Source organism: Malaclemys terrapin, chromosome 1 (assembly GCF_027887155.1).
Source record: "Malaclemys terrapin pileata isolate rMalTer1 chromosome 1, rMalTer1.hap1, whole genome shotgun sequence".
Taxonomy (NCBI): Eukaryota; Metazoa; Chordata; order Testudines; family Emydidae; genus Malaclemys; species Malaclemys terrapin.
Window position 1 is genome coordinate 229,041,304 of NC_071505.1, and position 13,334 is coordinate 229,054,637.

Genomic DNA, 13,334 nt, shown 5'->3' on the forward strand with positions numbered 1-13,334 from the left:
AGCTCCCCGCGGCAGATAGAAATTCGACGCCTATGTCCCGGGCCCTGCACCCCCCCTAGGGATGGCCCTGCATATGCTGTATCATACTCTACGTACAATATAAAAATACCAAAGGGAGGAGAGAACTACTTGTAGGACTGAGGAGGGCAAAGGTGATAACCAAATGATAACTGCATTTGCCAGTAACTTTTCATGTAGGATGGAGAACAGGGGACATGACAAAAAGATCTTGCAAGCAGTGGAGGTAGAGAGCAGTAAGAGAAAACCCAGGCCGCTTGCTTCAAAGGACAGTTTGGAATACCTTGTGGCTAAATGTTGCCGCAAAGGAATCTCTGTGATTGGCTGATGACATTTATAATGGGAGGCCTTAATGATATTATTAGCTGATAACTTTTACTTCAAGTAGTAACCATGCTGTTTGCTGAATCACCCCTGAAAACCAAAGGGAGGAATGCCTGCCTTCTCGTATGCCTTACTAACTTCCTAATCTAGCAGGAAATAGTCACTATAGAGGCCTTGAACCCTTTTCTATGAAACAGAATTACATCTGGGCTGTATGAAATACTTTAAGACTATTCTCCAACACCTTCATGTTTTATACCTTTAGAATAGTCTTGTTAGCTTGAGACAATGTGCTTTGACGGGATAAAATAATAGGTTGTTTCACAAATCAGAAAACTTAAGAAAACTCTGAAAGTTCCCTTATCCTCCTAGCATGAAATAACTACCTCTCCACTTCAGGGTGAGAAATTAAATGGAAATGTTCTCCAGAGGCTCACAGAGCAAACTCACTAACACATCAATCTTAGGTACACAACTTCTCCATTTATAATAGCATTTGAACCAACAGCATTGCAGTTTGGAAGCTAAGAACATTTTATTGAACCATTTTTGGTTGTTGTTTTGGAAACACAGGAAGTGCCTTGCTACTGGCAGAAATTGTGCTTGATGAAGAGAAGACACACCCTCCTAGAGCAGTATTACAGTCCCTCAGTATGACTGAAGGCAAGCAGAGAAGTGGCTTGGAGTATAAGCAACTACTGGAGAAATATGGATTCACCAATGTGCAAATTAAGATTACAGGAAACATTTTAGATGCGATTTTGGGCTTTAAGAAAACTTCTGCACATTAGTTTGCACTGCAAGTAAGTGTGGCACTGAGCTTTTGTAACCTAACTTTCATACAACCATCAACCAGCCATAATATGGATTGTTTTGTCAATTGCTTAGGTACAGTATGAACTGTGTATAAAGTTTTCTGGAAAATGGTCGAATGCTGCAGGAATTTTCTTGCTCCTTAAGCAACTTATTCAGTAGTTACCAATCATTGCATTTGTCTTTACAAAAGTGCACTTTGTACAACTTTGGCAATTTTGGGGTGCTCTTTCCTTTTGCTCGTTGGTCTTAGTGCTTTGCTCAGAATCAGAAGAGGAAAACAACCTTGAAATGCATGTTTTTGCAAACAGGAATAAAAAAAGAAAAAGTTGGGATTTTCAGATGTGTTTTAGGATCATAGGCAACTGCCCCTTTATCACTTAGGTGTCTGTGAAACTCCCACCCATAGCTGTCATGTCAAAAGGATCTTTACTACTGTAGACTCAGGTCCTACAGTGACCATAATTTCACTGCAGCCTCTGTAGAGGCTGTCTTACAAGTGAATTGGCCACCCACATGCTCTCAAACTGAGAGCCTGAATCATACCACTCAAATACAGCTGTTCTCGAGAGAAGAGTCCATGTGGTAAAGGGATAGATGGTGACATCCTCTTTCTGTCTTACAGTAACGCCTCACTTAAAGTCATCCAGTTAACATTTCGTTGTTACTTGCTGATCAATTTGAGAACATGCTCGTTTAAAGTTGCGCAATGCTCCCTTATAATGTCGTTTGGCAGCCGCCTGCTTTGTCCACTGCTTGCAGAAAGAGCAGCCCATTGGAGCTAGCTGGTGGGGGCTTGGAACCAGGGTGGACCGGCAGACCCCATCAGCTCCCTGCTATGGCAGCCACCCAGCATGCTATCAATTGCCGGGCAGTTCAGCTGTCCCTCCCCCACTGCCCTGTGCTGCTCCTGCCCTCTGCCTTGGAGCTGCTCCTGGGAGCCTCCTGCTTGCTGTGCAGGGGGAGGGAAGTGTTTGGGGGGAGGGGGGGAAGAGAGGTGCTAATGTCAGGGTGTTCCCTTCCCCCTACTTCTGCCCCCCATCTCCATAGAGCAGGGTGGGGACAAGACAGGGCTCAGGACAGAGGGAGCTTGCTGGCAGCAGCTGCTGTCTCAACTTGCTGATCTACTTAAAAAGGCAATGTACTTAGATTGGGATCAGCGTACTTAAAGGGGCAATGCGTGTCTCTCTCACACACACGGTGTGTGTCTCTGTCTCTCTCTACCATGCTGTCTCCCCTCCCTCCATTCCTGCTGCCTTGTAGAGTGTGAGGCTACATTAACAACGTGTTAACCCTTGAGGGCTCAGCTGAGTGCTAGTTAGTCATTTAGCAATAAGGCATTCCCTGGGAAATATCCCACCCTCTGACTTCACCAAAATTTCCCTGGAACCTAACCCCGCCATTTACATTAATTCTTATAGGGAAATTTGATTCACTTAACATCTTTTCGCTTAAAGTAGCATTTTTCAGGAACATAATTACAACGTTAAGCAAGAAGTTACTGTATTTCCTTATATAAATACTACTGCTCTTCCCTTCTTTCCAACTCCATGCTGATAGAAGAGGAATATAGAAATGCCAGTTTTTCATGCTGTGATTTTTAATTGGAAGGATAAGTATATATTGTATGTTCAGATTATTAATTAATTTGTCACTCTGGTTTTCTCACTATTTCATGTGCTGTTTTGTCTAATAACTCTTCAATAGTGACTTTTTTTCATATAAAATATATTTTGCTAAACCTATAGTGGAACCCCACCTGCCTGTAAATAAAGCTACTGTTTTTCATCTCTGTGCATTTACTGACTGCAGCAGATTTCTATAGCCATATCCCCACTCAATCAGGACAAAAGAGGAGAGGCTGTACTTACTCTCAGCTGCTGACATCAGCAACTTTCAAAGATTCGTTTAACAAGGGCAAGAATTATATAGTTTTGTCTGGCAGAGTTTGTCTTCTCAAGTGCACCATAAATGTCTGTCATTAACATAATTACTTTTCTCTTTGAGCACTGAGCGGGGTAAAGGGGCCCTGATGAGTTAAATTATCAATGAGGGACATATTTATTACAATATGTTTCAACTATGCAAATTCATCATGAAAATTTGTCAACCTCTACTTATCCATGTTTTCCTATAATAATAATGATGACAATTTTTATTTACCTGTAGCAGTTTCTTGCCTGGATGAGTAGAGTTTGGTAAGGTTGTATATCCAGCTACTGAAAACTAAATAAACTAAAAACAAATTTCTCTCTGTTTTGGTACAAAAAAGGTCTTTTTCTACTTTTAATTGGTCTGCATTAAAAAAAGATAGCATTATTATTTCAACAGATGGAAGTTTTACTGTTTGATTCTGTCTCACCAAGCATGTGACTGATTTACATAAACTATCATATTCTACCATTCCATCAAATTAATGTTATGCCCTCTGATTATTGTGTACTCACTTATTGTTTTTCAAACTTTTATAGAACATAATTGACTAAAACATAAAGTGTCTTAAACTAGAAAAGCACAACATTATATATTTACTCCACATTAATTCCTCGAGGCTGGGTGTCTGCATTAACTTTAACTTTGCAAAATTAGTTGTGTGTGGGGGGGAAGCTTACCTTTTGAAAAGTCCATATAAGACATGCATCTGTTGAAACAAATAACATTCTTTGTGCACCGAGACAGCTAACTGGTTTTGAATGTCTCACAAAGGGTGGCTAATGAGCTGCAGGAGAATGTGCTTTGCTCAACAGCGGGTGTCTGTGTGCTGTTAGCTTGTCTCCAAACTATTTCAGAGAGATTTGCTGACAGGCAGGAAAGATCAATGCTCTATGTCTTTCAGAGAGCAGAGGGGAAAGACATTTGCAACGTTTTCACTTGCTGTTGACAGGCCTATTCCTTCCACTGCCAAGACTCCCACTGAGTTCAGTGGAAGTGTAGCGTGTGCAAGGAATTCAGGGCTGGGCAGGGCAGGGAGAGGAGTTTATGATCATTTTAAATACTACAGAATTACTGGGAGAGTGATAGACATTCCGAATACTAGACAGACCAATAATCTGATTTTATAAAGGTACAAACATTAATATGCCTCTTCCCTGGACAAAATTAGTTTCTATTCACTATTGTTATAATGACTGGGTCTTAAAGTTTCCTTATTGAAAAAACTGTCTGAACAATGTTTTAAGTCAAGGATAATTTTGAGCCATTAAAATTAATTATCCAAATCTGCATAATCTTTAATGAGAGATTATTTTGTATCATCCAGATGTCTGAACTGTTGCCAGTACTAAAGTCCAGTTGTTCACTACTTGCTGTTCGGTGGTAAGCTGCTTCACAGTAGTAGGAATGCCCATGTTGATATCAGGACCTCCCAGGGCCGGCTCTAGGCACCAGCCCTCCAAGCATGTGCTTGGGGCGGCACTTTCAAAGAGGTGGCAGTCCAGCCCTCTTTTTTTGCAGTGAGGCGGGGCAGGGGAGGGCTGCAGGAAGTAACGGGGGGGCAGAGGAAACCGCTCTCCCCCAGCTCACCTCTGCTCCACTGCCGCCTGCTCCCCCAGGTGCGCTGCCGCTCCGCTTCTCCCCCCTCACTCCCAGGCTTGCTGCACGAATCAGCTGTTTTGCGGCAAGCCTGGGGAGGAGCGGAGCGGCGGCGCGCAGCAGTGAGCTGGAGGGGGGGAGCGGTTCCTCTGCCCGCCCCCCAGAGTTACTTCCTCGCCCTTCCCGCGCCCCCCTGAGCGCGCCGCTGCCGCTCCACTTCTCCCCCCTCCCTCCCAGGCTTGCCGCGCGAATCAGGTGTTTAGCAGCAAGCCTGGGAGGGAGGGGGGAGAAGTGGAGCAGCGGTGGCAGGCTCAGGGGAGCAGGCGGAGCGGAGGTGAGCTGCGGCGGTGGGGGGTGCGGCGAGGGCTGCAGGAAGTAACGGGGGGTAGAGGAATCGCTCCCCGCCCCAGCTTACCTCCACCTTCTCCCCCGAGCGCACCCCCGTTCCGCTTCAGCCCTTGCCTGGGAGGGAGGGGTAGGAGGGGAAATGCAGTGCGCCCTGGGGAGGAGGCAGGGCTGGGGATTTGGGGAAGGGGCTGGAATGGGGCGGGGAAGGGGCGGAGCTGGGGGGCGCCGGAAATGTTTTTTTGCTTGGGGCAGCAAAAAACTTGGAGGCGGCCCTGGGACCTCCACGCACTGAAATGAATGTAACTGTGTTTGTGTCTGCGTGTCTGATTTCGTATGCCTGAGAGGATGTTCATATGAATTCAATTCACTTATCAGAAGTTCATCCAATACTTTTATTTGAATGTGGGATCATTTACGGATGTCTGTATAAACGGCATAGAGGAAGTCCAGACAAATCAGGTAATGGAACTGTTATGTCTGAGAGACCAAGTACATCACCAAATGAATGTAAAAAGGTGTAAAATATTGGGGATTAAAAGGTCAGTAGACACAGGGAGGGAAATAAGAGAAAAGAGAGCTCAGATGCTCACTCACTGAATGATAAGCTGAGAAGAATCCTTGAGGGCTGCTCGGGATGTAAGACAAAGAGTTTTGTTCAGATTTTTTTCCCCCTGACCCAATAGAAAAATGGCAGCCCCAGCACTCTCACTAGATATTAACCACTTTCTGTGCCTGGGAGAGCAAAGGGGCTGTGGTGTGGCTCAATATGAGCCCCAAGTGCAGGAGTTTAGGCAGTGTTGTCTAAAGGCTGTGCCCCTTCATCCCCTTCTTGGCTGCCAGTTTAGTTTTGGATTGGTTTGTCATTGTCCTAGGATGGAGCAGCAGGGCTTCCAGGCTCCCTCATTGCATCCCCTGCTGTCTTTCCACCATGATGGGTTGTTAGGAGAGGCACCACCTCCTCCCTGACATTTCCTATGTCTCCAGCTGTCTTATTGGGGATGGAGTTAAGGACTCCATTTCTGAGGCAAAGTGTTGGGGTTGGTCAACTACAGAGCAGGTTTGTGGCTGCAACCTAGGCAAGACCCACCTCCCCCTCCTCATATACTTTCAAGCCTTGCCTGCTGAGAAGCACTCTAGCAATAGCAGCATCCCTGGCCCACAGAACTTTATCAATGGGCCTAAACCTACTACCATGGAAGTCAATGGGAGTTTTGCCATGTTATACTTGAAGTGAGGATTAAATTGGTTGATGGAGGGAGTGGGAGGACACTAGGTAGCAGCAATAACTTCCCTCATTTCTGAAGTACTCCAACCACCAGGAGCTGAAGACTAGGTTCATGGTTCCAATTGAGTCCATTTGATGAAGAGAGAGAGAGCATGAGTACAACATTGCCCTTGCACAGAACCAGCCTATTAAAATAAATGATTAGGGATAATCTGTAACAAGATTAGTTGCCATTCTTAGAAATGAGAACATAATCTGCAGTGGCCCTGACACACAGGTCATCTACTTTTCCTTGAAGCATTTATATTGTGCAATACCAGACTTACCTTTTTCTTTCCCCCACCCCTTGCCCTTCCATTGCAGTCACTATGTAATATATGGGCCCATTGCTATTTTCCCATGTTCTTATGCTATTCTAAATGGAAGCCCTTGTGTATTATTGCTGCCTTGCTGCAAGAACTTTTAAATTTAATTTTTATAGGGCTATCCTATACATGTTTCTACCTCTGATTTCTTTCTGCAGCTTTCAAAACATACAATGCATGATTCACTGCTGCATCGCTCCTGTTTTATAGCAATGTAATTTAATTTGAGTTACACCAGTGTAGAATTGGGCTAATGCAAGGACCATTACAATCATTTCCTCCTGAACTGCAGAGATCAAAGAACCTCACCTAGTATTTTCTGCTTCTACAAGGATAAGGATGACAAGCCTTGAACATAAGTTAAATTCTGTATAAGCCTTTCTCGAGAAGGATCGTCGTTCCTACTGTAAAATACTCTTTACCTATAGTTGTCTTTTTTTTTCTTTTCTATGCTAATCATCACTTGCTCTCTGTAAGGTATATGGGCATCCTTCCCACACTGGCCGTGTTTAATTCCCCTGCATATGTTTTGTCCACGTTGTGTTCATGGCATTCAGATGTCCCCAATGTTTGAGTGATTTGCTGTAGCATATTAGTTGCCTTGCTATTCATGTTTTCCTTGCAAAGTGTCCAGGGAGGACCCTTCAACTGTTTTAATATAAGGCTGGCGCAGTGGCCTAGAAGTGCTAGCCTTGCTTTGCTCCACATAGCAACACTTGCAGTGTGATCAGGAGCAGCAGTTCTGCCTGTGCAGGTGGAGGAAAGCTGCTGGGATGGGAGGGGAAAAACATCCTAATACAGAATCTGTATGTATTCAGGCTGTATGACCAAATGAGCATTCACGTATTTCAAAAGGTGTAAATCTGCCTCAGTTATATACAGCTAAATTCTCTGCTGGTGAGAATTTGGCATGCTGTATATACACTCTGTAAGGCAGGGTTTGGGACAGAGGACTTTATCCATTCCCAGCCAAAAGGAATTTCATGTCTTCAGCTGGTTTATTGTATTATTTATTGAACTCCAGCAATATGCTCAACCCTGGACAGAAAGGGGATTAGGTCCCCATAACCCATATATCAGAGCCCTGGGCCATCCACAAAGAAGCTATATGCCTCTCAAAGCTTCTCACCTGCCAGTAGGAGCCATACTGTCATGAGTGCCTCTGAGGTAATTATCACAAGGGGCAAAACATAGATATGGGATTTGATTCACTGTTGTCCTGAACCTTGTGCAGGCATTTATATCAGTACAAAATGAGTGTAAAATGTTACCGCTTGGTCTGATTTGTTAGCATTTTACACCCACTTTGCACTGATGTAAATGACTGCACAGGGCAGTGGAGAAGAGCAAGTAAAATAATATTCATTTGGGCAGCATTATCTTACTTTGATATTCCCTACTGGGTGGAAGAGGTAGGAAGATGCAGTGGAAAATAGCATCACCATTGTCTCTTTCCCTCTATTCTCACACCCGGGCCTTCCTCACCTCAAAGAACCCTATCCCCATGGAAGAATTGTGGAGGGGCTTCTGTAGGATTGTCACTTTCTATGTTTGGATAGTGCCTAGCACAATGCTCCCCATCCTTAGTCCTCCACTTGTCCTCTAAAGATTACTGCAATATAAATGTAAATAATAGTTTTTTTTAAGAGAAAATAGGGACAGTGAGTGACACACACGCGCGCACACACACGCGCACACACACCAGTTGATGTTTATAGTTACCAGTCTGTTGTAGCTTGAGTCAATCTAATGGCCACTTACATTAAGGATGAGTGAGGAGCTGGGCTCTGTCGGTCGCCATCCAATGCTTTGCAGGACTGAACCCAAAGTTCCATGGCAAAACACCCCAGCTTCATAGTTGTAAATTCCCATTTGAGTCCAGGCATTTTGCAATGTCATCCTGTAATAGTTAGTCCTTAAGTGGTGTTAATCTTGGGGTTTTCTGCTGTTATCATATGATGGTTATTGTCCGGCTTCCCATCGTTATCTCCTATTTGTTGTCTCGCCTTCGGGGGTGCCTGCCTCACCTCTGAGGGCGTCAATGCTGCTAACATTTTTGGCATCAGATACAATGGATGTTTTCTGATTGTCTCCTGGTCTTTCCAAGTCTCTCACTTTTTCTTGATCATCTGACATTTGTGATGGCTTTGATACCTCATCTTTTCCTGATGCATGCATTCCTCATTCACACAATCTCTTACAAAAACCTTCAAAGGTATACAGACAGCAATATTTTATATTCAGCAGAATACAGTGTAAATCAAGCCTTGCTAAATCTTACAACTAAAACAATTCACATTGGGGTTCAGGCCCTCAACATTTTTCTAATCTATTTATCATAGACAATACAAAATCCTGTCTCTTATTTTCTAAACCTTAAAACAAAGAAATGTATATTTAACTAGAGTGCCTAATTTGTAATACATATAGGAAACCATAGTAGACATTATAATTTATCCTAAAACAAAAGGGTGACCATAATCAGTCATAAGAATTGTTTTGGTCTGTCATTCCTTTCTGCTACTCAAAAAGGGTGGCTGGCAGGATGAAATCAAATCATACATTAATTCTCATAGTAGAATTATAAAACCCTACTCCTAAAGGTGGCATTACCCCTATTTCTTCCGCACAAACGCACCCAAACCCAGGTCCACCAGATCTGAGCCCACCTCTCACGGAAACAGAGGTGATCTAGCCCGACGGTATGTGTCCTCTGGATCTTGTGAAAGAAAATGGCATTGTTTTCTCTACAAGGAGCTAATGTATACAGTATGTATATACTCATTTTGGTCTAGTAACTTGAGAGTACATCTGAAATGCAAAATTAGACCACTAGTATTATTTTTTTATGCAATTTTATGTGGCCGTTGTAATTTTTCCTAATTTGATCACAGATTAGTATTATGGGTTTTTTTTGTTTAAATTAGGCTGTGGAATTTTACTGGCTGAAATGGTGTTGGATGATGAGAAGAAAAGAAGGAGCACAGCTTTACTGCAGTCCTTGAATATGCTTGTCCAGATAGATGGAAAGGAGAGGAGTAGCTCCGAATATAGATGTTTACTGGAACACCATGGCTTCACAAATGTAGAAATTAAACTGACAGGAAATGTGTTTTGTCTTCTGCACTAAGAAATAAAGAAATGTTATTTGGCAATAAAAAACAGAACACATCAACAATCGCATCTGATGATTTTTATTATAGGATTGGTTTCCCATCAACAGCTTATGCAAGAGATATGTGACTTTGGAAGCTTTCTGAAACTACTTCAATAATTGAGAGCGATTATATCCATTCTGAAATGTGAGTAAAACGCCAGAATCAGGGTTGGCTCTAGGCACCAGCGCAGGAAGCAGGTGCTTGGGGTGGCCAATGAAAAGGGGCGGCATGTCTGGGTCTTCGGCAGCGGGTTCCTCAGGCCCTTTTGGAGGGAAGGACTGACCGCCGAATTGCCACCGAAGAATGAAACGGCGCAGTAGAGCTGCCGCCGAAGTGCCGCCCATTGTGGCTTTATCTTTTTTTATTTTTTTCTTCGCCGCTTGGGGCAGCAAAAAAGCTGGAGCCGGCCCTGGCCAGAAGCTACCCTCTTCACTTGAGTATCAGAGGGGTAGCCGTGTTAGTCTGAATCTGTAAAAAGCAACAGAGGGTCCTGTGGCACCTTTGAGACTAACAGAAGTATTGGGAGCATAAGCTTTCGTGGGTAAGAACCTCACTTCTTCAGATGCAAGTAATGGAAATCTCTAGAGGCAGGTATATATCAGTGTGGAGATAACGAGGTTAGTTCAATCAGGGAGGGTGAGGTGCTCTGCTAGCAGTTGAGGTGTGAACACCAAGGGAGGAGAAACTGTTTCTGTAGTTGGATAGCCATTCACAGTCTTTAACAAAGACTGCAGCAGTAATGCTCTGTCTTCATTGAATTGCTAGTACTTTTTAAAGTTACCCCATATTCAGAAGTCTTTAACAAAGCCATTCACAGTCTTTAACAAAGACTGTGAATGGCTATCCAACTACAGAAACAGTTTCTCCTCCCTTGGTGTTCACACCTCAACTGCTAGCAGAGCACCTCACCCTCCCTGATTGAACTAACCTCGTTATCTCCACACTGATATATACCTGCCTCTAGAGATTTCCATTACTTGCATCTGAAGAAGTGAGGTTCTTACCCACGAAAGCTTATGCTCCCAATACTTCTGTTAGTCTCAAAGGTGCCACAGGACCCTCTTCACTTGGCAGCAGTAATGCTCTGTCTTCATTGAATTGCTAGTACTTTTTAAAGTTACCCCATATTCAGAAGACATACCAACAGTCATACAATAATTTTGGCATTGCTAATGAACTACTTTGTTTCTTTGTGTTGTGTAGGCTGGCCTTATTTCTAGACCAGAACATGCTGCCGTTCCCCCCCAACTCTCTCCCTTGGATGTTAGTGCGGCTCTCCACATTCTTCTTCAAGTGTTTGCTCATGTCAATTCCATTCTAGATGTGTGCACACACCCCACCATATTTTTATTTTAAAAACCTAATAAATTCCATACAAAACATATTAGAAGAAGTTTAAGTTGCATGCTTAAGCATCAGAGCGGGTTTTTGTTTTCCTTTTTCGGTGGGGAAGAGGAGTTGGGTGAAAAATGCCAATTTGATTAAACCAAAACTTTTCATGGGTATGTATCAGTTTCAATTAAATTTTCACTGGAAAAGGGTTCATGGTCCAGGATGAACTTTCTAGTTAAAGTATGTGTAGGTTCCCCTCCCCCTACCATAGCCAATATCCAAAGGGTTTTCAAACTGGGGGTCGAGAGCCCTCAGGGGGTTGGGAGGTTATTACATGGGGGGTCATGAGCTGTCTGCCCCCACCCCAGACCCCGCTTTGCATCTAGCAACCTTTTTCAGGCAGAGCAGGGATCTGAACCTAGCATTTATAATGGTGTTAAATACATTTATAAGTGGGGGTCGCACTCAGAGGCTTGCTATGTGAAAGGGGTCACCAGTACAAAATTTGAGAATCACTGCAATATCCCAATTGTTAGGGGATTTAGCTGTGAAGCAGAAGATGCAGGTTCAGGTCCCTGCTCTGCCTGAAAACGGTTGCATATGCCACCCTTGTGCATGTGTATTGATCCAGCAGCAACTGTATGGGCACTGGAGTCCGCTCCTGTGAATTTAGTTACAAGAGCAGGTCCTAAAATAGCATATAATTTCCTTAACATTCTTAGATGCATATAGAGCATCTTGTTATATGACACTTTAGGATAAAAGGGCACTGTCATTTTGAAAGGTAGTCAACTACATAAATGAGTTAACAGTTGTTTCATGGGCTGCAATTTTTGTGGATATTCAATCATACTTTCCTGGTTTTAAAATCTTTTTCTTTGTTTCACATTGTATGAAAGGTCAACACAAAGGACAAGTAAAAATTATTAGAGGGAAAAGAATTAAACTAGCTATACACAAAGTGCTGTCAAATGCACAGCTGAAAAAATAGGTTTTTTTGTCTAATCTCTTTCAGATATAATCTAATTTTACACGTTACTTTTAAAAATAGGTATAATGTCAGACAGAAGTGTGGCTTGTAAGTTTGCAATATACTTTCAGCATACAATAAAGAGGAACATGGGAACTGATAGCATGTACAGGGTGCATAAGTTTGCAGTAAAGGCCCAGCCCTGGTCTACAGTAAAATCTTATGTCAGTATAACTACATTGCTCAGGGCAACGCAATGACACCGACCGAACTCCCAGTTTAGACAGCGCTATGTCAACGAGAGGGCTTCTCCCCATTGACACAGCTACTGCCTCTCGGGGAAGTGAAATACCTACGCCGATGGGAGAAACACTCCCGTTGGCATAGGCAGCATTTTCACTAAGCACAGCAGAGCAGCTGCACCGGTGCAGCTGTGCCGCTGCAGGACTAAATGTAGACAAGCTCTATGGAGGCAGATCTCTACTGCCATGTAGAATCCACTGTGTTGTTTTATATTCAAGTAATCCACAAGTCTTAATAATAATTCATTGCTAGTAATTTAACAACAGTCTTTATTAGCTACATTGTTAACATATATACAGAGCATTTTAACTCCAGGCAGTCTATCAGCCTAACCTAAAATCAACTGCTTCATCCAACTGTCAGTTCCCACACCATGAAGAATCTATTCATTCTCTTAAAACCACAGTAACACCCACACCGAGTTCACTGCAGGTCAAACCCATAAATTAGCTTTCTGGGTAAGTGTCTCATCTCTGAACTGCACTGAAGAAAATATTCACAGCTCACCTAGCCTCATAGTCAACTGGATCATCCTCTGAATTGAATAACTTTGCTGATAAAGCATATCAGATATATAGTTTACTGCCTCACTCCCGAATTGCATCTAAAGCTGTGCTGGTGGTGGAAAAGAAAATATATATACTACATGGCTGCTGACAAAACTATTAAATTGCATATCTTAGAAAGAAAAAAGGTTATCAATTGCAAAGTATAATTTAATACATATGTAGCCTTTATGACAATTAAATTAATGTAGGTATTTAATGTTATAGAAAAAATTGTATACTGTATTTTTTTAAATAATGTGATTAAAGATTGCACCACAACGTACAGGCACAAGGAGAAAGAATTAACGTTGCATATGCAACCTTAACATTTAACTGTGCAGCCTCACCAGTCTCACAATGAAGCATTTTTTTTCCCAATTAAATAAATACATAACATGA

General features: G+C 42.8%; 1 protein-coding gene across 3 annotated transcripts in view; it reads left to right on the plus strand.

Moving 5' to 3' along the window:
- The window catches only part of ASMTL (acetylserotonin O-methyltransferase like), a 55,546-nt gene extending 45,744 nt beyond the window's left edge, over positions 1–9,802 (plus strand). For 2 of the 3 annotated variants that reach the window (XM_054008564.1, XM_054008557.1), the window contains exons 13-14: positions 916–1,145; positions 9,552–9,802. In XM_054008564.1, the coding sequence (XP_053864539.1) occupies positions 916–1,133 (218 nt within the window). In that variant the 3' untranslated portion in view covers positions 1,134–1,145; positions 9,552–9,802. The remainder of the gene's footprint in view (positions 1–915; positions 1,146–9,551) is intronic. The other variant, XM_054008573.1, reaches the window with a different exon arrangement.
- The last annotated feature ends 3,532 nt before the right edge of the window (positions 9,803–13,334 follow it).